Source organism: Camelus dromedarius, chromosome 24 (assembly GCF_036321535.1).
Source record: "Camelus dromedarius isolate mCamDro1 chromosome 24, mCamDro1.pat, whole genome shotgun sequence".
Lineage (NCBI taxonomy): Eukaryota > Metazoa > Chordata > Mammalia > Artiodactyla > Camelidae > Camelus > Camelus dromedarius.
In genome coordinates, this window is record NC_087459.1 from 27153344 (window position 1) to 27180973 (window position 27630).

At 45.1% G+C, this 27630-nt stretch overlaps 2 protein-coding genes across 4 annotated transcripts in view; one reads left to right on the forward strand and one right to left on the reverse strand.

Moving 5' to 3' along the window:
• Nucleotides 1-21362, forward strand: part of BAZ1B (bromodomain adjacent to zinc finger domain 1B) — a 58750-nt gene extending 37388 nt beyond the window's left edge. Inside the window, exons 11-20 of one of the 3 annotated variants that reach the window (XM_031432720.2) lie at nt 497-595; nt 3361-3538; nt 5195-5377; nt 11955-12102; nt 13156-13318; nt 15165-15277; nt 17519-17664; nt 18812-18915; nt 19215-19585; nt 19914-21362. In XM_031432720.2, coding sequence (XP_031288580.1) covers nt 497-595; nt 3361-3538; nt 5195-5377; nt 11955-12102; nt 13156-13318; nt 15165-15277; nt 17519-17664; nt 18812-18915; nt 19215-19572 — 1492 coding nt within the window. In that variant the 3' untranslated portion in view covers nt 19573-19585; nt 19914-21362. Of the gene's footprint in view, nt 1-496; nt 596-3360; nt 3539-5194; nt 5378-11954; nt 12103-13155; nt 13319-15164; nt 15278-17518; nt 17665-18811; nt 18916-19214 lie in introns of all 3 variants that reach the window. The other 2 variants (XM_031432721.2, XM_031432722.2) reach the window with 2 other exon arrangements.
• Nucleotides 21363-24854: 3492 nt separating this feature from the next.
• Nucleotides 24855-27313, reverse strand: FZD9 (frizzled class receptor 9). The gene has a single exon (XM_031432723.2). It carries the CDS (start codon nt 27311-27313, stop codon nt 25538-25540), a length of 1776 nt encoding a protein of 591 aa, XP_031288583.1. The 3' UTR covers nt 24855-25537.
• Nucleotides 27314-27630: the final 317 nt, after the last annotated feature.

Genomic DNA, 27630 nt, shown 5'->3' on the forward strand with positions numbered 1-27630 from the left:
AGCTAGGTTTTTCCACTTTGTGATCGCATTAACTGCTTTAGCTGTGATCACCTTTGGTTTAATGACCTTTTATCTTTTATTTTTAGATATAATTTTACTCTTAGAAGGTATGGATAAGTGTGCCTATTAACTTTATAAAATTTGTCTCATATTACATTTTAGTAGGAAACATTGGCTTCAGTGTCCTAGGAAAGAGTTAGCATTAGGCCTCATAGAAACAGTAAATTGTTCTACTTATGAGCAAGGTTGGAATTCTGATTTCCCAACTACCACCATCAACCCTAGATCCTTTTCTTTTCTTTTCTTTTCTTTCTTTTCTTTTCTTTTTTCTTTTCTTTTCTTTCTAATTAATGTATTGTCAGTTTACAATGTTGTGTCAATTTCTGGTGTACAGCATAGTAGTTCAGTCATACACATACATATATTAGGTCAGTTTCTTGGTGTTTCATTTTTCCCTCCCAGAGTTAACAGGTTTGTTTTTTTTTTACCCCTACAGGTTTTTATGTGATAGTCAGAAGGAACTGGATGAGTTGCTAAATTGCCTTCACCCTCAGGGAATAAGAGAAAGTCAGCTTAAAGAGAGACTGGAGAAGAGGTAAGGATTTTCATCTAACTGCTCACACCTTCTCTTCAGCATTAGATATTATACATATCTTAAGAGCTTTTGTTTGTTTGTTTATCTGTAAAAGTTATTAAAGTGAGAATTTAAAAAGCCTGTAACCCTCTTATGTTCTTGTTTGGTATTTTCTTGACATCTCATGCTTATTTGGAACAGTGTGCTTTAAACCACGTATGTACAGGTTAGCAGGATTATTCATCGACTGACACACCATGTATAGGGCTAAGAGCCTCCGTGCAGGTAGGCAGCCCTGCAAATGCAGTTCAACGTCGACTGGTATTCAGAAAGTATTCTGTCAGTATTCAAAATGAAAACAACCTAAATACTCATTAACTGATGGATAGATAAACAAAATGGAGTATATTCATAATTCAAAAGTACTAATGTATATTACAGCATGGGTGAACTTAGAAAACATTATGCTGAGTCAAAGAAGTCAGACATAAAAGGCCACGTGTATAATTTCATTTATATGCGACATCTCTGGTAGGCAAGTTTATAGTTAGAAAATAGATTAGTAGTTACCAGGGGATTGGGGATGGGGAGAACTGGGAGTGACTGCTAATAGGTATGGGTTTTTTTTTTTTTAACGATGCGGTGAAAATGTTTTGGAATTAGGTAGTTTTGATGGTTCTACAACGTGAAAACCACTGAAAATATATGCTTTAAAATGGTGAGTTTAATGTTATGTGGATTATAACTCAAAAAAACAAAACAAAACAAAACAAAATGAAAGTGTCTACAAAATTGGCATCAGTATCAATGCTGTCCAGATTTGCTAGTGTCCTTCCTGTTCTAGCCATTGTTTCTATCAAAGCCAGGACAGATTTTGGCTTAAGGCCACCTTAAATATCTGACTGCATGCTTGAATTTAAGTTTAATTGAAGAGAGAAAGAAAATACTGTTCAGTACATACTTAGCAATTTTGCCAGACTTTTGTGAGTGATAATGGGTACTTCATTGGTTTTAGTCCACTGCCTAATGTGTAAATGAATTAAAATTGTATTCAGAATTGTGCTGTCTTAATATAGATACGACGAGGCAGATTAAGAAAGGCAAGGGAAAATGTCAGTACACAGAACCACAAAGGAATACAGTTCTGGGATATTCCTTCTGTTTGGTTAAAGTATTTGATAGGCACATGTGTTGGATTGAAAGGACTTGTTCCTTCACTCATTGTGAACAGATCAAATCCTTTCATTGAAAAGTTAGAGATTTTCACAATTAAAAACAAAATTTACACATTTTTCTTGGTTTTGTTGGACATTGGGGGGAAAAAACCTTGTTTTGCTTGGTTTTGATCTTTGTAAAGACTATCAGGCAGTTTGTAGTCTTTGAGGCTTACTGCTCTTTACTCAGCATTATTTTACTGAAAAGCCATCTATGTTTTTTTATGACTGAATTTTGTCATATTCCTTTCTATATTACTGTTCCATGAATCTGTATGATATTTGTGAATCCACCCCAGTTTATTCTTGTGTTTTCTGGTTGGTGATTATTTGAGTTCCTCTGAAGGTGGCCAAGGGAATAGGATAATGTGTCATGAGCCATTTGAGGTTTAATTTTATTAAACAAAAATATGTATACTCTTTTCAAGAAAAGATGTAAAATGAGTGATATAAATTAAAGGGTGTGTACCCAGTCATAGCTCAGTTAAAATAATTTTTACAGAGCATATCAGGCCAGTGAGAAACAAAGAAATGCTTTTTGTTATATCCAATAAAAATTGATCATACACTTAGCTCAACAAGTTAAAAAAGTAGTAGAGTTTCAGAATATATTCTCTGATCAGATTGCAATAAAATTAGAACTAAATTCTTCAACAATGACCAAACAGCTCTTAATTGATAAGAAGTTAAATATATTTCTAGATAACACTTAGATCAAAGAAGAAAATAAAAGGGAAATTACGTGGTATTTAGAAGGCAATGAAAGCAGGATCCTTCATAAGAAAACCAGGAGGACACAATGAAGTTGTATTCAGAGGAAAATAATATTAAAACCCCTTGTTATTAAGGATGAGAAGGGAACTTAGTATTCAAATTTGATGATCTTGAGCTTTAGTTTTTATTTTGATTTAAGAAGCCAAGAGTGTACTTCAATAAAAAAAAAAAAACCAAAAAGCCAATAGTGAAGCTTATGGCCCCTCCAAGGTAGAGAATCTTACTAGCGTTTCTATGACTGTAACCACAAAGGGTTAATCTTCATTGTGAGAGTGAAGGTCCTTGTGTAGGTTTCAGCTCAGATTCATGTTTTTTCTGTGTTGTGAAGAATTCCAGGCAGATGATTTAAAGTTGTCTTGGATTGGTAGCAATTCCTGGCAGCTAACTTAAGCAAATGCACATTCTCTCTAGAGCGGCATAACTTCAAACTAGACCTCAGAATGTCCACAGATAAAATTCCAAGAATTTCATGGTTAAAAAAGTAAAAAAAAAAAAAAAAGAAAAGAAAGAAACAACGCAAAACACAAACCAAGTACCATGAATGAGAGTTAGGTAAAACAATACACTTCAGATACTAGAATTATCATATACGAACAAAGTAAGTGTGTTTATGAATCAAGAATAAGAAATTTGAAATTTTGTGCAAGAAACATGAGACTATTGAAAAAAAACAAGGAAAGACGAAAGGATCTAAATAAATCTTCTGGAAATAAAACATGTCATTCAAGTAAATTGAAATTTATAGACCATTTTTTAAAGTTCCTTTATTTCCCCTCCCCTTCATCCCAACTTTTCTAGGTACCAGGACATTATTCATTCTATTCATCTGGCCCGGAAGCCAAATTTGGGTCTAAAGTCTTGTGATGGCAACCAGGAGCTTTTAAACTTTCTTCGTAGTGATCTCATTGAAGTTGCAACAAGGTTACAAAAGGGAGGACTTGGTTATGTGGAAGAAACATCAGAATTTGAAGCTCGGGTGAGAACATAAAGAAAACACTGTTTGAATTCTGTTACTTAAGGAAACTCAATTTGAATTGTTCCCTGATAGTGTTCTTGATGTCCCTAGATGAGCCTGGAAATCATTTGTTTCTTGAAAGACATGTGAAACCCAAAACTCTTTTTGTCCATATGATCCTTTTCCTTAGTCATCATCTGCTGCCATCTAGAAAGAGCTAATCATTGGTTCAGAACCTTTGTTCAAAGAGATTTTCTATTAAGTTGAATGAAAACTAGTTTTGGAGTCTTATGTCATGTAACGTTTAACATATCCTGACGATGCCTGTGCTTCAAGGTATGAAACGTTTGTGGAGCCTGCTTTTGTTCATTCTTTACACCTGATTAGTTCAGTAAGAGTTATGCTTGTGTTGGGTGACACTCATGCTGTTAAATGAGTACATTTCAAGACCCATTTATAGTCCTGTCATTTAACTGCTCAGAAGGACCTTTAAGTAGTTTAGGTGAAATAGTTCAAGAGCTCTCATGTCCCACATAAGATAAGTTTGGATATCAAAGCTGGAGAAAAGATTGGAGAATACTAACCATCAATTATTACTGTAAAATATTTTTTATTGGTTTTAAATAATAAAGTCCACATAACTCTAAACAGATTAATATTTGTGGGTCTTCTCAAATTATTCATGTATTATAGCAGTGTGTTAATAGTTGTGTGATTTTTATGAGCAGTTGCACCCCCCCACCCCACCCCCCCACTTATAAATACTTTTCATTTCTTTTAGTCTTTGTATCACTTTAGGTTACATAATAATCCATGGAGTTGATATGATAAATTTTGTACTATCAGACTTTTGTATTTGTTTCTTTGCTGTTAGAATTAGCAAATTATATATGCATCTTACATATGTAACTTTTTTCTTCTTAATTAGTTTGGTTATGAATTGTTGGTACATTTCCTGAGAAAAAGGATCTGAACGTCTTTATTGTGCGTAATGATTTTTTTTTTAGGAATTATTCAACCCAAAGGATTTTGCAGTTTCAAATATTACATTTACTTTTTCTTTTTAATTTAGCAAATATTTATCAGTTGTTTGCTTTGTACAAAATCCAGGCCCACACCTTGCTTAACACTGGGTTATTCTCATTCTTTGTTTCTTTTTGTAGTTACAATATGGTATTTTCAAATTAGCATGTGTTGTGTGACCAAGAAGGTAGTTTCAATCTTCAGGAGCATGATTTGGATCAAAGTGATTAAGCTTCTGTTTCCTCATCCATAAAATAAAGTGAGGCTTAGATGAGATCAAGTATGTAAAATGTTATTACCTGGTTTATAGTTTGTAAGCCAGTGGGTTGCTAATTTTAATTTTCTTTCTCAGTTTTTCTTTGCCTAGAGATAGTCATTTGCACATAGTAGGCACTCAGTCACTGAGTGAATGATGGGTCTGCAACTTCCTTAAGCAGAACAAGTTTCAGCATCCCATGGATCCCTTCATCAGGGAAATCCAAGTAGCTGGCTACTGTTAAGTGTGTAAGCCATCCATTGAACTGAAGAACCCAGTCAGGTTAATATTATGTGACCCTTTTGGATCTAGGTTGATATGAATTTAATCGAGGATAATCTGGTTTCATCTTTCTCTTGGCCTTTCACTCAATCTGATTTTTAAATCATTTTCTGTAGGTGATCTCATTAGAGAAACTGAAGGATTTTGGGGAGTGTGTGATTGCCCTTCAGGCCAGTGTCATAAAGAAATTTCTCCAAGGCTTCATGGCTCCCAAGCAAAAGAGAAGAAAACTCCAGAGCGAAGATTCAGCAAAGACTGAAGAGGTGGATGAAGAGAAAAAAATGGCAGAGGAAGCAAAGGTACGGAGAACAAATGAAAATGTAGTTTTGTGACTGTGTGGAAGTGTGTGATCTGGTTTTAAAATAGTCTAACTATCCTTTTTAGCTACTGTAAACACTGTTCCTCAGCCAGGATTCCATCTTTATCACTTTCTGTAAATGTTGTACTTTTCAAACTCATCTGTGAAGCATAGCCCTGTCTGCAGAGCTGGATAATGGGTCAGAGTGTCCCCTCCCGCCACCCCCACCTCCTCCCCGAGCTGATTCCTTTCTTTAAACGATGGTGATGTTTTTAAATTTTTAAAAATTGTAAAATATATATAGTAAACAATATAGCCATTTTCACATGTATGAGTCTATGTCACTAAGTGTATTTACATTGTTCTGCAGCTGTTACCACCCTCAATCTCCAGAATTTTTTCATCTTCCCAAACTGAAGCTATGCCCGTTAAACACTAAACTACTCGTTTCATCCTCTCTTCAATCCCTGGCAACCATTGTTTTCTTTCTATCTCTGTGAATTTGACTACTCTGGGTACCTCATATAAACAGAATCATAGAGTATTTGTCCCTTTGTTGACTTAACTTAGCATAATGTCTTCAAAATCATCTATGTTGTAGCATGTGCTAGAATTTCCTTCCTTTTTAAGACTGAATAATACCCATTGTGTGTATATACCACAATTTGTTTGTTGGTCCATTGATGGACACTTGGGTCACTTCCACATTTTGTAATGCTGCCCTGGATATTGAGTGCTTGTTTGGAGGTTCTAACAGAGGAATGCAACTACTTGTGTTCCCTGACTGAAGAGTGGTCTTCCTCTATCAGAATGTTGTCCACTGTGACTGAGCTTGAAGCTTTGGGAGGGATGGGATGCACATGGGAGTGGTGAGGGAGGAAGAGGAGATCCACTTAGTCAGATCAGTGATCAACTCTGGCTATCAGCAAGATGACAGATATCATAGTCAGATTAGCCTTACATCCAGTAATGCTGCTGTGAACATGGGTCACAAATATCTGTTCTGGTCCCTACTTTGAATTCTTTTGGGTGTATACCCAGGAGTAAAACTGCTGGGTCACATAGTAATTCTGTTTAATTTTTTGAGGAACTGCCATAATGTATAGCAGCTGCATCATTTTACATTTCCGTCAGCAGTGCACACGGGTTCCACCTTCTCCACATCCTTGTAATGTTCTCTTCTTTTATAGTAGCCATCCTAGTGAGTATGAAGTGATATCTCATGTTTTAGATTTGTATTTCCCTAAGATTAGTGATGTTGAACATCTTTTCATATGCTTATTGGCTACTTGTCTTATCTTCTTTGGGGAGATATCTTTTTGAGTCCTTTGGCTACTCTTTTTTTGTTGTTTGGTTTTTGGTTTTTTTTGTGGGGGGTAGGGAGATGTGTGAGTTCCTTATATGTTCTGGATATTAATCCTTTATCAGATATTTGTTTCTCAAATGCAGCTTCCCATTCTGTGAGCTGCTTTTTCATTCTGTTAATAGTGTCTTTTGATGCACAAAAGTTTTAAATTTTGATGAAGTTCAGTTTATCTATTTTTTCTGTTGTTGCCTCTGCCTTTGGTGTCATATCCAAGGAATAATTGACAAAATCAATGTTATGAAGCTTTCCCCCTGTAGTATCTTCTATAAACTTTATAGTTTTAGCTTTTACGTTTAGATCTTTGATCTATTTTGAGTTAATTTTTGTGTATAGGATAAGGTAAGGGCCCAACTTTTTTGTATGTGTATGTCCAATTTTCTTTTTTTTTAACATTTTTTATTGATTTATAATCATTTTACAATGTTGTGTTAAATTCCAATTTTCTCTCTTTTTAATTAAAAGTAGCTCATTGTAAGTAAAACAGATGTGAGAGGTAGTGAGAATACGAAACAATTCTTAGTTTCACTCCCCAAGGATATCACTCTTTAATAGTTTGATGTATTTTCTATATACATACAAAAATAATTTTGTTGGATTTTGAATGGAACCTTCTGCATAATATTCTACAGTATTTCACTTATCAGCATATACTGGGCATCTGTCCCCTCTCCCTGTCAGTCCATGTAGATCTGCCTGATACTATTTATTTTTTTAACATCTTACTTCCTTACTGATGAACATTATATTGTCTCTCTTTTTTTTTTTTCTTTATTAGAATAATTAGCAGCTCCATTTTTTTCCTGTTTTGAGGATTAGATTTCTGCTTAAGATTACTTTTGAAGAAAAGAATTTGAAAACACTGCACTAAGGGAGCAGTTCCAGCAATTACCCAGTGGAATACTTTCCCTTGTTTTTGACTTCTCTCTCCTCCCCTCCTTCCCTCCCTTCATTCCTTTCTTTCACAAACATCTGGTAAAGGCTTGCCTGTGCCAGTCATTGTGCAGAGTCTGTAGGTTTTGGTGATAAGTAGAAGGCAGAAGTCCTTGCCCTCAAGGAACTCAGTCTGAGTGTGAGAGATGGTTATAGTACTGTGACACGTATGGCAAGTGAGGGATGCCTGGGGCAGCTTAGACCTTCCCAGAGGAGAGAACACATCAGCTGGATTTTGAAGAGCAAGTAGGAATTAATCATGTTGTGGATGGGAGGCATAGGGTTTGTTAGATTGAGCTGAAATTGGCCTTCTCATCATTGACACCTGGTCCTTGTTTTGCCTTTTGAGTTTATACAGAATGAGTAAAGCTCCTTAGATATTTGTGCACAGTTGCCATGTTCCCCCTAAGTTTCTTCCTGAGGCCAAAGGTGATATGTGATACAAGAAAGATCATTTTGGGTAAGAGGTAAGCAGAGCAGAAAACTAAACTAAAACTCAGTTCAATAATGGTTTAACTATTAATTCATGGCATAGATTCAGAGACTTCACACATGTGTCATTACCTTACTGGAATAAAGCATCCAGGTAACTTTCTAGATGAAGTCTAAGATGTTAGATAGTAAATAGTCCCCTTTGCTAAATCTCTTTTCATTAGGCATAATTTTCAGCCTTGCACAGTACTTCATGGGTTTTGTTTTTAACCTCGTGCTATACCGAAGCGTCTCCTTGATGTGACTGTTCCTTGCCATTTCTCTACCAGTAACATTTTCTTATTGACAACTAGTAGCTGTAGAATTCTCATTAAGTTCTTTTTTAGTACTCAACCCCATAGTGAAGTAACCTCTTGTTAGCTTGTCATATGAGACGATTCTTAGCTTGACTGGGGAGGAAAATATGAGCACTTTGCAGGTTTAACCTTGGGGCCCAGACACATAGTACACAAATGGAAAACATGGAAGAGTTTCTTGGAAAATCAATTAGGTTGCGTACTAAGTAGTTCAGCAATGTTCTCCATTAAAATGGCATTATGCCCTGCAGTTCCCCATCAAAGGTCAACTTTGCCACAGCTCTGAAATTTTCCACTGTCCTTTGCTTTGAAGGTTTCCACTTAGCATGGGCCAGGGTTTTTTCAACTGGCAGTAGGTTGTTGCATGAGCTAATATCAGTCTCTAATCTGTGCTTTAGTTTCCTTATTTATAAACATAGATTATCTGTCAAATCCCTTTTTGTAAGTCAGTTATTTCTTATATTTACTGTTGCATTAAATGAAAAAGACGTATAATTTGGCAAAATCCTAGGTTCTGTTAGGCTCTGTGTTTACTTTGAATGCATTTGTCCTAACAACCCGATTATCTATTTTTCCATTTTAAATGTTCTTTTATGAAAGAATATGGTCTGAAGTCTCATTATATCCTTACCAAGATATATTGCCTTTTTACTGTTAGGTAAAGGGATTGATTCATGGTGACTTGCACCTAAGCCAGCTTCTCCTTAATTTTGTTATATCCACTTCTACCACTTGTAGGGCCCAACTTTCTTTAAATGTGCCAAAGAATTTGAATTTTTCATCAAAATAGTGTGTCTAGCTTCCCAGCAGTACTGTAAGACATTTACTTGAGGCTGCCAGTGTTGAATGTCAGAATTTTATCTTGTTGCTACTTTATCCATTTTTAAAACAGTCTTGAATATGGTGGGGTTGTTGTTGTTTTTAACATGCTGGACTGTTTGGAATTTTGTGCAATGGGAGGAGACTAAGGTGTTCTTTTAAATCTTGACGGCATATTGTTTTTGCCCTCAAAATTAGAGGCTGATTGGTGACTAGGCTGGTCTTGATGGGTAACTCAGTAGGTAAAACAGGATGCTAATGATTATCCAGTATGTTTAATGCTAAGAGCATTGGATTGGGGATCTGGAGACTTGAAGGGAGGCCTGGCCCTAAATTGCTTTTTGAGACCTTGAGGAAACCTTTTCAGGAAAAATAATAAATGAACGTTATACAAATGTGCACAAACATTCATAACACTATTACAGAATAGCCAAAAAGTGGAAACAATCCAGTGCATGGATTAAAAAAATGGATATTACTCAGCAGTTAAAGTGAAATGAAGTACTGTTCCGTGCTACATTGTGGATGAATCTAGGAAGCAGCTGTGCTCAGTAGAAGCAGCCAGTCACAAAAGGCCGTATGTTATATGAAATATCAGAATAGGCAGATCTATAAACCAGAAGTAGATTGTGGTTGCCTAGGGCTGGGGAAGTGGTGAGTTAGGGTAGGGAATGTGGGGAATGACTTCTAATAGGTACAAGGTTTCTTTTTTGGGTAATGAAAGTTTCTAAAATTAGGATTATATTGGTAGTCGCACAACTCTGCAAATAGATGAAAAACCATTGACTGAACACTTTACAAGGGAAATTTGTTATATGTAAATTATTTCTCAATAAATCTGTTTTAAAAATGAAGTCAAGTGAGTTTATTTTCAAGATCTCTTCAGTTTTTTATTTTAATGAGGCTACATGTGCTGAGTGCTCAAATTTTATAATTCATAGAAAATTAAGTAGAAAGCAGTGCTGTATACTGATGACTTTTTTGAATACGTGTATGCATCTGATTGTCCACTAGAGGACAGCAGAGCCTGTTTTAGCCATTCCCTGCGTGTTCTCAGTAACACTCTTCTAGGAACTGAACCTAAAATTCTCAAATTTATATTCCATTGAAGAGATTTTGGTTGTTATTACAGTAAGACAATCTGTGTTACCATGTGTCAGCTCTCCATTACATCAGGGGAGAAGACCAGTGAGGCAGCTGTGATGCGGACCTCACATCCTGCTGAGGAGCTCTAAGAGGGAAGGAAGAAAATTGTGTTATATTTTGAAGGCAGATGTTGAAATATCTGCACTAGAGGTTGGAGTAAGGAATGAGTCAGTTTCCACTAGAACTTAAGTGGCTTTTTAAATCGATTTTTGGGGGTGTTTATATTACTTACCGTGTTATTCGTAAATTTATACACACAAGGCTTTCAAAGGTTCTCTGTTTCTGTAGGAAAGAGAAAGGACAGCCTTTGTTCCCTTCCCTCAACCCTCACACCCTAGCTTCAGTAGTTCAACTGTCTTTGTCCCTTGGCAGCTCTCTTCTAAAGCCTGTGGCCTTCCAGGATAACGGGCCTTTCCTATGGGAGGAAGTCAGTTACTTAAAATAGACCTTTTTGCCTAAGACAGGGCAGTGAAATCCAGCAGGGGTGTTGTCAGTTAGCTAGAGCTAGCCAAGTTGTAAAAGTAGCCGGCATTGCTGACCTAAACTTGAGTTCCGTCATGACCGAGTTAAGCATGTGACCTGCACAAGATGGATGATAGTAAGACAACCCAGTCTCGGCTTCCGGTGGGTTGCCTAGGCTTTACCTTGTCCAACTCAGTTGTCGACATGGATGCTCACCTAATTGTTTAGGCAAAAAGTGCTTTGAAAACACCCCCCCCCCCCAATCTGCCTTTTGACTAGTAAAACAGCGAAACAAATAAATGAATTGTCTTAAAATGGCATTTTTCTTCCTCCTCAGAATGCATATTTTATAGAGAGAGGGTTGGAAATTCCCAGTTGTATTTTTCCTCCATCCTGTTTTGCTTTACTAATTCTAAATTAATTTGCATTTTCTGATAATGGGAGGAGGCAGTGCAAGTTATGCTGCTAGTAACTGCCCAGAATGAAATGAGGCCAACCCCCCTGGAACTTCACATTTGTCACTTAAGTTAAAAGCTGGTGATAAAGTCAAGAGGAGTATTTTGTGTCAGTACTTAATACTTTTAAGAATTGTAGAATGCTTTATAGGTACTGTTTACCATTTCTAGGCCCTATAGTCTGGGATCATGGTATATATTTGTGCAGTAACTGACAATCTTGTTGACCAAAATTTTATTAGCTACATGACATTGTTGCATGCTAGCATTTACACAGTTCAGGTGGTCCTGCTTTTAAATGATACTGAATCTTTAGGTGGGTTTCACTAGAAGAGATCTGTCTCCAGTCATTCTCCACCCCCACCCTGCCCTTGAATTCTTTGTGTGACCTTTGGCGAGTTTTTTCCACCCTTCAGAGCCTTGATTTCTTCTGGAAGATAAATAGGTTAGACTGGAGGAGTTCTAAGAGGTAAATGTACTAAGGATTCCTTCTTATCTTTACCTATTCCTTGTCCTCTATCAGTGTATACTTTCTGTCAGTATTATATGAATTACCCACATTTCATGACTTGAGGTCATGATAGTAATGCTGGCCTTGTTTGGTCTCTCTAGGTCGCATCTGCTCTGGAAAAATGGAAGACAGCAATCCGTGAAGCTCAGACTTTTTCCAGAATGCATGTTCTGCTTGGGATGCTTGATGCCTGTATCAAATGGGACATGTCAGCAGAAAATGCTAGATGCAAAGTTTGTCGAAAGAAAGGTATATTTAAATCAGAGTTGCTTATCTGAGTGTATCAGGCCCTAGGACTACCATTTCCAAGATCTTTTGTCTCCTGAAGAACTCTGTGTACACAGCTTTTAAATGTGGTGAAACAGATTTTACCTGCTCTTAAAGGTCTATAAAATTCTAGTGTTTTAAATCACATGCCAGCAAATCAAAGTGTGCCCTTTGTTTCTCAATTTTGAGTAGAACGTGAGCAGTTGATCTGTCCAGTCCTTAAATTTTCTACAGGGGACAAAATTAGTTAACCTAAACTTTTACATCTATTTCATTATCTCTGAATTTTAGTCACCATGAAGTAAGATGGGTGCTACCGGTAGAGGGCAGTATTTGTACATTGTGAAGAATACTTGGGTTTGGACCTTCTAGCATTGACTCCTACAGAGCAAAGCATTTGGAACTGTTTAATACTGAGAGTTTTCAGAGCCCCGTTATATGTAAAAGGAACTTGATGGCTAAAAGCCCCTCAGTGATTGACTTCTCAGTGGCTAAAGCTATCTTGTGACTTAGGTTAGGATTTAATTTCCAGGGATGAAAAGACCTACGTAAAATCATTGAGTTGCTCTAAAAACTGATGTAGGATAAAGGTTGGATTAGGGGTAATCATTTAAATTGATTTGGTTTATTTTCAAAGGTGGGGAAACCGAATGGTTTAAGAGAACCATATCAGATATGAGTTTGGAAGCATTTGAAGGGTCAGGAAGGAGGAGGAAGGGCAGAAAATGTAACACTTCATGGGGGATTCATTTCTTAGTGGGAGAGGAGCAGCAGAATTTCCTGCTAGCACTTGATTTTTGCTACCTCCTAGTAAATGTTAACTGTCTTCTAGCCCTGGGTAGATTTTTGGTATATAAGTTAGAAGACCTGAACCCTGAATTACCTATAGTCTAGTTTGTGCTACATCTCTTTTCAGAAGATGACTGCATTTTAAAAAATGAGGTGGCGCTGCACTAGAATGCTTGTTCCTCCACAGTGTTCAGGCTGTGCAGCTCTTTCAGGGCTGTGGCCGTGCTCCTGACAGTGCTGTGTAAGTTTCTCTTCTTGCAGGTGAGGATGACAAGCTGATCTTGTGTGACGAGTGTAATAAAGCCTTCCACCTGTTTTGTCTGAGGCCCGCCCTCTATGAAGTACCAGATGGTGAGTGGCAGTGCCCAGCCTGCCAGCCTGCTACTGCCAGGCGCAACTCCCGTGGCAGGTGAGAATTTCTTCTTTTAAAAACAAATACATTCATTAAATAGCCGTTATACTTAAGCTTCAGCTACTCAAACTGAATAATGCTGAGGAGCTATAAGTTCATCTTTTGAGTATAGAACCCAGTTGTTTAAGGTATTACAGTGGGAGCTCAGAGGGCTCTGATTTTATTTTAGCTTAATGTTGACATTTCTAGTTTTCATTACCAGCAGTGTTTTGTATCTTCTTGACCATACCTTATCAAATAACAACAAATGTCTCTCTGTCATCTGCTTCCACTTTGCCCATTTCTTAATTTGTGATGACTTCTGCAACTAACTACTGCTAAAAATCCTGAAACTCACTACCTTCCTTACCCATACCTACTGTTTTCCTTCCTTATCATGATTAGAACTTTGATATCAGCTTGGACATCTTCCTCTCCCTCATCTCCATATTTGTTCATTTGCCAGATGTTATCAATTCCATGTCTAGATGTCTTATGAATCAGTCTCCTGCTGTCATTCAGCCCTCTTACTTCTCTCTTCTAGGCTCCTTCAGTGGCTTGTCAACTCCTTATCTCATACCATCCCCCTCTCCTATCCATCTAGCTTTTGTGGTGATACCAGAATGGTTTATTTAAGACAAAGATCTGCTTTTGTCAGTGTTCTGTTAAAAAACTTCGGTCTTCCCATTGTCTCTAGAATAAAGTCCAAACTCCCTAAGCCTAACTTTTAAGACTCATATACAATACTAGCGTGAGTTTTTATGAGCCCTCATTCCCATGTTTGTGTTTGTTATAGACTGTTCATTGTGCATCCTTGCCTCTTGTGCTTTCTCCCGGCTGGGAACGTTCCCTGTCCCTAGAACTCCCACCTGAGCAAACTGTCCACAGCCTACCTAAAATTTCACTGCTTTTTAAAAACGTCCTTACATCCTTAGGGTTAATTGTTTCTTCTCTATGTTCCAACTCAGATTTCTCTAAAACAGTATTTTTTTTTTCTAAAACAATATTTTGATACATCTTGCCTTTGTAGTTAGTTTTATACACGCTGTCTTCCCATAAGATTGTTAGTGCCCAGAGAGTAGAGGTGATGCTTTGTTTTTCACCCTAATCCCAGTAAGGTGAAACACAGGGCCTTGTAAAGAGGAGACACCTACTATTTGCCAAGCTAATACCATTGTTTTCCACATTGAAATATGAGGTTATAAAAGAGCAACTTATGGGCACTCTGGCTTGGTCTGTCTCTGAAAGGGCAGAGCTGTTTGATCCTGAGCCTACCTAACAGCATTACTCGGTTATTTCTCACTCCACTCCAGCTACACTTAGAGAGATGAAGCATGCTGCTCTGAAATGGTGGGGCTTTGGACCAGCTGTTCTGAGCTGGGATTACCAGTGCTTTGATGTTATGGTCATTTGCAAGCTGTTTCAGCTCCTGGAAGGGGGCCATGAAGGTGGAGTAACACCTGTCTGGGCTGTTTATCCTTTCAGTCCACCCCAGAGTTGGGGACAGCCTTTAATACCTGAAATGTTACATTATCTGGCTGGTTTTTGTGAGACAAAAGGAATAGAGTTCTGTATTATTTTGTGTGTTGAGGGGTGAGGTTGCATTTTGGTTTTGGTTTTTGTTGCCATTGGTATCTTACCCAAAGCGTTTGGGGCCTATTGGAGGAGGCATGCTGTTGACACTCAGGTTTTCATTCTGCTTCCTGTGTCCTGGCCTAGATTCAGGTTCCCTCCCTGAATCATCAGATCCGTGAAGTCTGGAAAGGAAAAAGTTGCCAAGATCTAGGTGGAACTTTACCTTTCTTAGGGCTGTTTCGGCCTAGATCCATGTTCTCTACAAGTATTCCCCTCCCCCCCCATACAGGAATTACACTGAAGAGTCTGCCTCTGAGGACAGCGAAGGTGATGAGAGCGATGAAGAGGAAGAAGAAGAGGAGGAGGAGGAGGAGGAGGACTATGAGGTGGCTGGTTTGCGATGTAAGTATTCCCTTGACTTTCACAGTTGGCATCACAGTCTTCTGAACTGACTTGGAAAGACTGGGTCAGCAGCAGACACCTGATGTTGCCATCCTGCCGTCTTCCTTTTCTCATGCTGTGGCTGTGGGGTGACTCTGCTGCCATGTTTTAAATGGGTTTTCAAGATGCCAGTTAACTACCTTCCTAGTAGGAGGTTGGGTGGCTTGGTTTCAACATCAAACTATGGCAGATCCACTTGGTCTAAGGTCTAGTGGAATTCGAGGCCCCAGGTATGTTAATGGCAAGTCTGCTGGTTTTGAAGCCCGCAGTGTGGGGTAACAAAGATCTAGGCCCATTGCCATCTCTAACAGTTCTTGTGGCTTCTGGTGCAGTGTTGCTTTTACAGAAGTTATTTTTTCTCTGGTTACAGTGATTTTCTCTTCCCTGCAGTGTGCAGGGCTGTAGATTTGCTAGTTTGAAAAGAGACTTTTTTCCACGGTTTAGGTGGTGGTATCGGGAAAGTTCGGCTGTTTCTCACTAGACAGCAGCAGGGAAAAAAGGCCTCCTCATTTATGCTCGCCTTGTAGACATAATCTCTCATGTTCCTTTTTCTTGAAGTTTTGAGAGTCGTGTCATTTTAATGGTTAAATGTTAAGTCCTGCAGTCTAGCCTTTTAACAGCCTCCCTTTTTGCAAAATGCACCCTTCTTTGTAGGTTAATAGAAAAGAAACCACAGTTGAAGATTTTGATGAGCTTTTGAAGAGAAGTACAGTTCCCAAGATCATAGCTCTGACCAGTTGTGTTTGGTATAAGGAGAGAGAGGGTGTTTGGCACGCCCAGGCCCACTGCACTGGCGCTCCCCAGATGAGAGGGCTTTGGGCTTGTACTCCTGCTCCCATCTTCCCTGATCCCACAGATTTTAATTTGGGGCACCTACATTTCTCTCATTCCCGTAGGGCTCCCTTTGTTCACATGCCATAATTTTTTTATAGGTATCCAGGGTAAGGAGACAAGTAACCTGTTAACTCAGGACCACTGAGTACTGCCAGAGAGTTGTGATTTGGATGCATGGTTGTCTGGGAACAGATTCTGTATATAGTGGCGTACCGATTTTGTTTATTTCCCAAGTAATGGTTGCTTTCCACTTTCAAGTTACTGCTCTCTTTCCAAGGAATTGTTTTCCTCTCCAGGTTTCTGGGGCCTTGTCTACCAAAAGGATCTAGGAAGTATTTGGTACTTCAGAGCCTTTTGTCTACTCTGCCTTTTAGTCCACCAGTGACGTGGTTCCCTAGTACAACTCAAGGCCCTGGACTGCTGGCTGCCCCTAGCAGCCTGCCTTTCATCCTTGGCACCCCATCTTCTTACTCTCTCTTCCTAGCCTGGTCTTGAACTTAGAGAACCTAAAATAGTCAGTGAAGGGGCATTCATGGTCCAGAAGTAGACTATAACAACATTGGTTATTGATTCTCTGTATCATTGCTTCTGCATACCCCCATCTCTGTCCAAATGCCCATCCCCCCTTTCTGGGGGAAAATTTGCTTAGGGGAGAAGCTTTGAGCTAATCCTTGTGGAGCATTGAGGACGTATTGAGAAATACTGGTTTGTCTGACGCTGAGCACCTGTAGTAAACCTGAGATACAGACAGTCTTGGGTGCCTTGTAGTCTCTATTCTCTCTTGGGGGATTCTGGGCTCCTGTGGAAGTGGCCTGGCCTACTGTCTGTGGTTTTCAGAAATACAAGAAAGCAGGACTGGGGCTAGCCTTAAATTAGATTCAGTGAGGAAGAGTACACATAAGTATCAGCTTTTCTCTGAAAAGATTGTTGTGGTGAGTGTAGGATAACTGGGGACTATGAAACAGGATCTATTCCACACTCAAATTCCATCTCACACGTAAGTACATACATTCTCAGGCTGAGCTTGGGCTGTGGGAATCCCAGCAGACACATCAGCAGATGGCCTTTCCTCCCGAGTGAGTCAGTTTACAATTGACTCCTCATTCCTGGGAGTAACTGGACAGGGTGGGGACAGAGGGTGGGCGTACTGAAGGAACTGGCCTTCTGAAGAGACTCTTAAAAGGTCTCTGGCAGATGATGAAAGGTAGCCATTCTTCCTCTGCTACTGCAGCCTAGTGTCCTGTGAGGTAGGCAAGTGCACCCCTGACCAAAGGAAGCCATCGCTTTGCTTGTCCAGAGTATCGCCCTTTTCGTGGGCATGCTCCCTTCAGCCTCAGTTCTGCTCTGAATGCATATTTTTTGTTTCAGTGAGACCTCGAAAAACTATCCGGAGTAAGCAGGGTGTCATCCCCCCTGCAGCAAGGCCAGGCCGACGACCAGGTAAGAAGCCGCATCCTGCCAGGAGGTCCCGGCCCAAGGCACCACCTGTGGAAGATGCCGAGGTTGATGAGCTGGTGAGAATTACTTCCCATCCGCCCTCCAGCATTTGTCCCCTACCCCCCACTCCAGTCCTGGGTACTCATCAGGCGACAGGTGGAGCCTCCCCCTGCTCCCTCCTCCCTGACTTTGGAGGCTGATGGGGCAGATGGGTGGGCCTGGAGGCAAACGAGGCGGCAGGCCCTCCAGGAACGGCTATGTCCGGCATCCCTGCTGCAGCCTGCAAGCGTCTCCTCTCGTTAACAGTCAGCCTACGACTTGTTAAGGATTTTAAAATAGTCTCCATGTGTCTCCCGTGGCTCAGAGGGGCTGGGTCTCTGTTGTGGGAATGTCAGCAATGTTGGAGCCTCACTTACTCTTGGGTCTTTCGCCGACAGTTGTCACGGGAGGGACGTTACCCTCCCCTCTGCTCCTCAGCCAATGTAATTTTAGTGGTTTTGATTTATATTTCACTTGAGCTTTGAAGAACGAAAAGAGGCTCTTGAAAACTTGGTTGTTCTGACAGATCAAGTTGGAGCGGGAGTGGGCTGGGGTCATAAAGTAAGCCATTAGAGAGCCCCGAGGGCATTCAGAGCATCTCCTGCTTGCCTGGCCCTGACCCCTCAACTCTGCTCCTCCTGCTGTGAGTTACAGCCTGTTACTGCCCCCTGGAAGGAAGGCCCTGCTCCTTTCTCTTTAGCCACTTAGCTCCCACAGGCCTGCGGGCAGGACCCCAAGAAGGAAATTGTACCTCTTGCTTTTTTTTTCCCTCAGACATCCCAGCCCCACAAAATTGGCTGCTGGTGGTCCCCATAACCCGCCTGGCTTTCTGCAGTTGCTTGTTTATACTCATCCATGGTGTTACCATAATCCCAGGTCCATCTGCTCTCAGAGAGCTAGCGTCCTGTTGACAGTGGCCCTGTCTAGCTGACCTCTAGCAGGACCACTGTAGTTCAGCAGCTGCAGCCTGCCTCTGCTGCTTTGATCACTGTCCACCAGGGAGGAGGCAGGTGGGCTGATGCCCCCTGGCTGAGAACACTTCCTGACTGGAAGTCAGATGATTTTGACCATCTCTCATCCAAGAAAATGGTTGAACTTTTTCTTTTTTTTAAAGCAGATATACATGCCCTGTCCAATCTTTTTCTCTTGGACCTGCAATAACATGTCTTCTTTCTTTGGGGCCAGGTGCTTCAGACCAAGCGGAGCTCCCGGAGGCAGAGCCTGGAGTTGCAGAAGTGTGAAGAGATCCTCCACAAGATAGTGAAGTACCGCTTCAGCTGGCCCTTCAGGTGGGCTTCGTGGCCGCAGGCACAGAGGAGCAGGGCTAACCTTGCAGCTGGCGGAGGGCGTACCAAGCTGAACCCCTAGGAACTACCCCGATCCCTTCCCTCAGGACACATCTCAGTGGCAGGGAAATTAGCTTCCCAAACTGTCAGAGACAGCTCTGAGTACAAGGTGAACACATCTACTCTGCCTGCTGGTTGGCTGATCTCAGCAGGATGGGCATTCTGGGGCTGGTGGTTTGGTAACAGTGTCTGTCCATTGGATTCAGGGGTGTGCTAATCTCTCCATTTGGTTCTTCTCCAAGGGAGCCTGTGACCAGAGACGAAGCTGAGGACTACTATGATGTGATCTCCCATCCCATGGACTTCCAGACAATGCAGAACAAGTGTTCCTGTGGGAGCTACCGCTCTGTGCAGGAGTTTCTTACTGACATGAAGCAAGTGTTTACCAACGCTGAGCTTTACAACTGCCGAGGCAGCCATGTGCTAAACTGCATGGTGAAGACAGAACAGTGTCTGGTGGCTCTGTTGCATAAACACCTTCCTGGCCACCCATATGTCCGTAGGAAACGCAAGAAGTTTCCTGATCGGCTTGCTGAAGATGAAGGGGACAGTGAGCCAGAGCCCATTGGACAGTCCAGGGGACGAAGACAGAAGAAGTAGAGAGGCAGGGCTGGTAAGGGAGCTGAGGCTGGGGGAATCAAGGGAGAGAGCGAGGGAGGGTGGGAGGGAGATGAGAGAGGAAGCTGGAGAATGCGGAAGGGAGGAGGTCCCTGGGAGCCCAGGAATGCCTTCATCCCAGGCTCGGGCCCTGTTTCCCAAACTCTCCATGGGCCTTAATCGAGCAGAGCACTTTGGAGAGCCTCATACTGGGTTGGTGGTCTTTGCCCAGAAATACTGTGGGGGTAGATGGCCTTAAACCCCCTTTCTGAGAGTTTTCTGGAAGAGTCCAAGGGTATGGCTTTTCTTGTAAACCCAGTTCCTTTTCTTTCTTTTTTCCTAAGGTCCCTCCCACTTTGGCCACCACAACAGTGCCAAGCCCTCTGGTCTCCAGGGGAGGGATTACTGTATTACGTAGAAGGATGAAGGGTAATCAGGCCAACTGGGAAGGTGGTGTCGATTTTTGTAATCTATATTTATACACAGTCTTGTTTCTTTAAGCCCGTGCTCTGTCTCTCCCTCCCTCTCAGGTGACGGTATCAGTGAGTGCCATACAGAATTCTGTATTCACCAGCATCATGAAACAGTTGTGGTCTGTTGAGTTGATCTTGGCAGAGTAAAGGGACATGTCCTGCAGCCATTCCTGAATACCCTTCCCCTTCTTTCTGACAGCTCCCTCCCTGCTCCCGCCCCCACCTCACCCCCTCAAAAAAACCTAAGGCACTTCACTCAGAGACTGGAGCCCTGCTTGTAACCGTGCATATAACCTTTACTTTGATGGGTCTGGCCAGAGGGGTGTTGGAGCCTAGCCCACCCACATACCAGACAAGCTCTTACGGGAGCAGAAGAAAAGCAGGAAGAATTTAAATGTTTAACTTTTTTTTTAAATTGACTTTTCTAGTTATTAATGGTTGCTTGTTTCAGCAGTGATATTGTATAAAGAACATCTTGTAAAAATATTTGTCATCTTGCTTTGGCACATGTACAGTACAATTTATATGATAACGTGTTTGCTTTACTTTACTGCATCTCAGCCCATCCTCTCTCCTTTAGAGAAGTTGGGTTGGAGCTCATCAGGGCAGGCAGTGGAACCTGGTCAGGACGGTCCCTCTGCCTGCCCTGGTGGCCGTTTCCACCGCCCCTACCTGCAGCCGCCTCTGCCATGCTGTTCTGGCCTCAGAGTTCCAGAATCTCAGTGCTCCGTTTTGGGGGGAGGGATGGGGAACGGAGGGCAGGAGGAGGGGTGCAGCGGCCCCACCCCACAGCGAGTCTAGTTAGTAGTTATGTTTAGGGAAAACTTTGTAGTCTTTCCTGTTTATGGCAGATTTTGATAAAAAAGCAAAACAGGGTTTAATTTTCTTTTCTATAAACTTTGAATTTGGAAATTTGGAGCACCTAAGCTCTTCTGTACCTTATTTAAGGGAAAAGAAATCCAAGGGGATTGCAGCTCACAGAACCTGAGAATAAAGCCTCTTAAAGTGAAACTTCCAAGCTGTGGTCCCTGTCTCCCCATCCTCCTTGCCTCCTTGGGATTTGCTCCAGGGGCTGCTGGATAGGTTTACCGTCCTGGCTCCCGCAGGCTTGGGGTTAGCACTGACGTTACCATTTCACAGTCCCATCTGCCAGCACCTTCCCTGCCTTTTACCCTAGAGCCAGTCTGTTCTTGTTAACAGTGAGAATTCCGTGTTCCCACTTCAGTGATACCTGAGTTGTTTGTTGTTTTTTTAAACTGTTTTATGGAGGAAGGGCCCCATTAAAGGGTAAACTTGTAATAAATTGGAATTTCAAATAAACATTATGTACTTGTGTTTATAAAGAAGAAACAATTCTGGTGAATTTTTCTTTGTGCTCTTGGAGGTGGTAGCAGACAGGGCAGCCCCAAGCACTGTTTTCCCATGGACTCTTGGAACCAGTTCTTCAGGCTCAAGAGGACCTCTGGCTTAGTCTTTTTAAGCACAGGTCAGATCCATCTACTGCATTTCTTTGCTTCCAGGAGAAATTTCTGGTGCCCTGGGTAACTGAAGCCAAGACCTTCAAGCCTCTCCTGGCCTTGTCTCTGTCTCAGCCCCCCTCCCCAGATTTCATTAGAAACTTCTAGGAATTAGGAGGAAGTATTTTTTAAGGCTTCACTATGGGAATTTGTGTAGTCCTTTAGGACTTAATTTTGGGGTAACTCCTGACATTTTAAAACACTTCTTTTCAAGGAAAATTTCAAACATACAAAACAAATTCCCATGTACTGAGCTTCAACAATCCTACCGCATAGCCAGTCTTGTTTATTCATGCCTTCATTTATTTTTTATGCTGGGAGTTTATTTTATAAAGTCAGAGTGGTTGATGGGAGTAGGTCACTGCAGGGCGACAGCCCGCCTGTGGAATCCCAGGATTCTGCCGAGCCGCCGCATGATCCCATTTACTGAGAAGTGAAACCGCCTGCTTCTGACCAGCTGCACCGGGGACAGCACAAGGCAAAATGGGAGGAAATTTGAGGAGAAACCTAAGCCCTGGGTGCGGGTTCTGCCACTGACTGGCTTTGTGGCCTTGGAGAGCATGGGCTTCCAGCCAGGCCTGCACCGAGCCCTGGGGATTTTCAGCCCTGCTGGGGAGGAAGCGGTTTGCCCCAAGGTCAGATTGAATTTGACCAGCCTTCCAGCTCTGGAAAGGGAGTTGGGTTACCCCTGAGCATTTTCCCCACAAGCACAGCTGGACTAGGGGCTGCCAGCCCACACCTGTGAAGTCCTGTCCTGGGGTGGGTTTCTTAACGTGACACTAGGATAGTACCTGTGGGGCACTGTCACCTCATCTAGGGTCTGTATCCTGGTCTTTCTTGATTGTCCCAGCGCGTGCCTCCCTAGCAGGGTGTGACCTTGGGGGAAGCACCTGATTTGGGTTGACTGCTGCAGATGGAGCCGAGAACTTTTTTCCTGAGGATAAGGGTCTGAATCATTACTCTGGTACAATCTCCCTCATCCTACCTACTCCTCTTTTTCCCCAAACCCTGTTCCTGGGGAGGGGGCACAGTCCAGGGTGGCAGTGAGGTGGTGTTTGGATTCGAAGGCAGCTACTCATGGGCGGTGCTGCTTCCACTAGGGAACCACGTCTCCAACTTGCCTGAGACCCAGGGTCCCCTCAGCAGGATGCTGAGTGAGATACTCAAACCAGGTAGGAAGAGAAGGTTGCTGTTCCATTACCACTTCTGCTGTAACCCTGTCCAGGGCCTCCGGGCCTTTTCACTGCCCTGGAGCATCCTCCTTTGGGGTGGAACTAAGCAGGGGGTGAGGGCAGCTACTGACCACCTGGGGCCTCTCCTCAGTCTGACTCCAGTGAACTTTGAATTGTTACCTTGGAACTGATGCTGACTGAGGTCAGGGCTCAGAAGTTCCCTTAAGAACAAGCTCAGGCTTGGCCCTCACAGACAGGCCCAGCGGGCGTGGACATGCACATGTGCTGCTCTGAGGAGCCATGTGCTGGGCTGCCACGGCCACCAAGGGATGGCGTGGGGGTACACCCTGCACAGGCCAGCAGGTGTTGGTTTCTGAGGCATTTCTGTTGGGCTCTGGAATTTCCTTTTTGAGGGTTGGGGGAGAGGTTTCTGTGGACAAAACCACCCTTCCAACTCACCCCACGCCCTGCCAGAATCCATGGTGTGGGAGTCACAGGAGCTCTGGAGGCCATAGTCTCCCTTGCTGTGTGATCCTGAGCCAGTCAAGCCCTTCAAACGCTTCTCTTGTCCGTGAAGTGGGGAGAGGAGGATCATATGGAGGGCCACTGTAAAACGTCTTCAGTACTGTTCCCATCTTCCTTTTCCTCCAGAGTGGGACTTCTCCATAGTATCTTCCAGCACTGAGATCCCTCCCTCTCTAATTTCCCGGCCTGTGTGAACCATCCCTGCCCCCATCCCAGTTGTCCTAGAAGCCAATCTTGTCTCCACTGAGTGGGACATCGGGACATAGCCAAGTGCCACCCTCTGCCCCCTCCACTGACTGGCAAGGAATAGGGTGAACCAGTGCTGCTCCTGATACTCGCCCTCCCCTCCACCCTTGGCCCATGCACATCACTTGCCTTTCTCTTCCCCTTCTCTGGAATCCTCTCATGACTCTGGCTGCCCCTGCCTTGAGCAGCAGGCCCTGAGCAGCTTCAGCTTGACTCCTACAAATCTGCAGCCACTGCCCCTCCCACTCCCAACTTGAGCCCCTGTCACCTTCTATATACTCCTTCTGTTCCTCAGTCAGGGACCCTCACGGGGGTTTCAAGGTGTTATGGTCACTTGGCTTTGCTGGTCAAAGGTGGTGTGGGGACTTCCTGTGTTCTCTATGAGAAGGGCAGGATTTAGATTGGGGGTGACATTCTGTGTGCAAGAAAAACATAAGCAAAGGTGTGAAGATCACAAAATTCCCCTTGGGAATCAGTACTGTTAATTGTGGTGAGGGACAGCCCCTTCCCCTCAACCACTGAGGGAGCTGACACCACCTGTTTGATCTCCATTTGGTTTCTTGGCCCTGTGAGATTGGTGGTTGGTGCAGGGTTAAGGGCTCTGGGTTTGTGGGGCAGGGCTCAGCCCTACTCTTGATACTGAAGTAGTTGACCTTGGGCCTCCCCTTGGCTGGCAGTGGGGCTGGACCCTTGGGTCCTCCTGGCAGTGACAATGTAACATGCACCCACGGACAGTCACCAAGATGCTCACAGTGGCCAAAGTAGAGGCCAAGATGGGGACCCCCAAGGTCTGACCCCATGCTGATGGAGACAGGGTCTCCAGGATGGCCACACACAGCTCACAATGGACAGAGGTGGCGCAGGTCCCAGCAGCCCTGCACTTCCCTGGCACCAGATACACACAGTACCTTTTCCTAATCTGGTACACGAATATGCAAGCTGCCTCAGGGGAGCCCTGCCCCTGCCCCATTTCTCACAGCTGCACTCAGCACCTCAAACCTTTCCACAGCCCTTTAGGGGCTGGGGGCCCGATTCCCACTATCCTCCATATCTCTATGCCTGTGTATACTACCAAGATGCTGGCTAATAGTCCAGCCCCTTCACCCAGAGGACGAGGGGGTGAGTGGGTGCTCTGACCAAGGAGTGAAGGGGCTACATCAGTAATCTTCAAAAGCAATGAGGACAGTCAAGAGTCCAGCCTCAGCCCTCAGGCCCCAGGGAGGGGACGGCAAAATAGATCCACAGCAAGACAGTGGGAGCAGGTCCATCTGGAGGACCTTTGAGACAGGCTGATGCCCTCATTTTTTACATATATGAGGAAAGCGGGGTCTTACAGCTCCCATATAGGCTAGTTTCCCCAGGGCCAAAGGTGGGAGTGTCATCCCAGGAGATTCCCTGAGTATCCCAGCAAGCAGCCCAGTCTCACCTTGGGCAGCGGAAACCCAGGGCTCAGAAAGGCAAGCAGGTTGCCAAACGGAGCAGATAGGCCAGAGGGGAAAACTCACTCCAGGAGAATCTGGGACTCCTGCAAAACACAGCTGTTTCACAGCAGGATGTCCTCCTGATTGCTGGAGAGCCAGGGGATGAACCCAGCACCCACCCCCAGCTCTGCTCACAAGGGAGACTCCTGCAGGGCCCTTCCCCTCCTACCTTTCCCGTCTCAGCCCAGAGAGGACTCAGCGGTGCCACACGGGGGTTTATTCCAGTCACAGCTTCCAGAGAAACTCAACAATAAATTACATCATTAAATAAACTCCCTGCTGCACCACGCCCCCTTGTACCTCTCCTCTCCACATTACCTCTGCCCCAGTACCCTGTGGGGACCCAGCCAGGCCCAACCCCTGCACTAGGTTACAGGGGAGTGAGCCTCACTGGGTCCTGACAAGTGAGGGTTGAAGAAGAGTCTACCCGCCCTGGACCTGGGCCCCCCTGCATTCACTTGCCTGACCTTGACAGCTGGGCAGCTGCTAGTCAGCTGTCTCCTCCGGAGGGGGGCTAGGAGGGGGCAACAGCCGCCCCAGGCAGGCCTGTGTCCCTAGAGGTGTGTGGGGTTCTCCAGAGTAGGGTCCGTCTTAGTCATGTGCAAGACGACGGTGGGGGCCTTATACTGGCAGTGAGTGCCACGGCCATAGCCCCCTGAGGCCCGGCAGGCCTTTGCCCGGGCCCGGCCAGCTGCCATCTTGCGGTGGCACAGGCTCTGCCAAGTCTGGAAAGTCTTGGAGCTCCATACCCAGACGCCGCTGGTGATGCCCACCACCAGCGACATGAAGATTTTGAGCATAAAGACAGCCACCGTGGGCACGGAGCCCCCTTGCAGTGAGCAGTCCCTCCGGCCACCGGGCGTGGTGGCTGCCAAGCACGGCTGCTCTGTGGCCCTCAGGCGCCAGAAGTCCATGTTGAGGCGTTCATAGACGTAGCACACAATGACGCAGGTGGCGGGAACCGTGTAGAGAATGGAGAAGACTCCAATCTTGACCATGAGCTTCTCCAGCTTCTCCGTGTTGGTGCCACCTGTCTTCATGATCTTGCGGATGTGGAAGAGGGCCACGAAGCCGGTCAGGAGGAAACTGGTGCCCAGCACCAGGTAGCACGAGAGGGGCACCAGCACAAAGCCGGTAAGCGCAGCCGCATCCATGCTGGCCACGTAGCAAAGCCCGGTCAGCTCATCCCCCGCCACCTTGCGCAGTGTCAGGATAACGATGGTCTTGAGGGCTGGCAAGCCCCAGGCCGCCATGTGGAAGTAGCTGCCATGGGCCTCGATGGCCTCATGGCCCCATTTCTTGCCGGCGGCCAGGAACCAGGTGAGGGTCAGCACCACCCACCACAGCGAGCTGGCCATGCCGAAGTAGTAGAGCAGCAGGAAGACGAGGGTGCAGCCCGTATTCTCCAGTCCCTCCTGTATCACGTACAGCGCACCCGCCTCCTGGTCGCAGGCCACGCTCTGGGCCCCAGCCACCGCGCGGATGAGGAACGCTAGCGAGTAGACGTTGTAGCACATGGAGAGGAAAATGATGGGGCGCTCGGGGTACTGGAAGCGGTGAGGCTCCAGCAGGAAGGTGAGCACGGTGAAGGCAGTGGAGAAGAAGCACAGCGCCGACCACACGGCCATCCAGACGAGCGCGAAGTCCTTGTCGCGCCGCGACCAGAACACCTCGACGCCCGACCCGCAGCGCGGCGCGCACGAGCGGCTCTTCTCCACGTACTGGAACTTCTCCGGGTTCTCGCAGGTGCCGCCACCGCCCAAGCCCGGGGCGGCGTCGCCGGGGGGCCGCGCGGGCCGCGGCGCCACGGGCAACATGCCCAGGCCCTTGTGGGGCTCCGCAGGGCCCACCGTGGCATTCTCGGGCGCCTCCATGCAGAGCGCGTGTGGGTCGTTGCGCGTGGGCAGCCGGGCGCAGTCCAGCGAGTCCGGCCAGCCGAAGTTGAACTGTTCCATGATGGGCGCGCAGCGCAGCCGCGCCTGCTCGCACATGGGCCGGCAGGCGGGGATGGGCGTCGAGACCTGGTCCGTGCACATGGGCGCGTAGAGCGAGCATAGGAAGAAGCGCAGGTGGCTGTGGCAGCCGTACTGCACGAGCGGCGCGAACTCGGCCAGCTCGGCGGCTGCCTCGCCCTGAGACGTGTGGCCCAGCAGGTTGGGCATGCGGGTCAGGTTGTAGCCGATGCCACGGCACATGGGGATCTCCATCATCTGGCAAGGCGCCGGCCCGCGCCCGCGCTCCGGGTCGAAACGGCCGATTTCCAGCGCCGCGCCGCCCGCCGCCAGCAGCTGCCACAGCAGCAGCGCCCGGCGGAGCGGCAGCACGGCCATCCCGGGCGGCCCCGGCCGAGAGCGGGAGGGCGGCCCCGCCTCACTCGGGCCGCGCCGTCCGGCGCCCTCGCACCCGCCCGCCACGTCGCGGGGCGCGGGCCATAGCCGAGCGGGCCGCGAGTGTCCGGGCGCGGCCAGACGCCCTGGGCAGCGCGCGGGGAAGCCGCCCGAGGGAGAGGAGGCGCCAAGCCGGCGGAGAAGCCACCGCCGCCGCCACTGGAGCGCCGGCGGAGCCAGAGCGGGCGCCGCCTCCCGGGGCCGCCGCTACAAGCCTGGGGGCGGGGCGCCAGGTGGCACGCCCAGGGGCGGGACCTCCA

Excerpts from the sequence above, each read along its gene's own strand:
- FZD9 (XM_031432723.2), bottom strand. The coding sequence starts at position 27,313 with ATGGCCGTGCTGCCGCTCCGCCGGGCGCTGCTGCTGTGGCAGCTGCTG.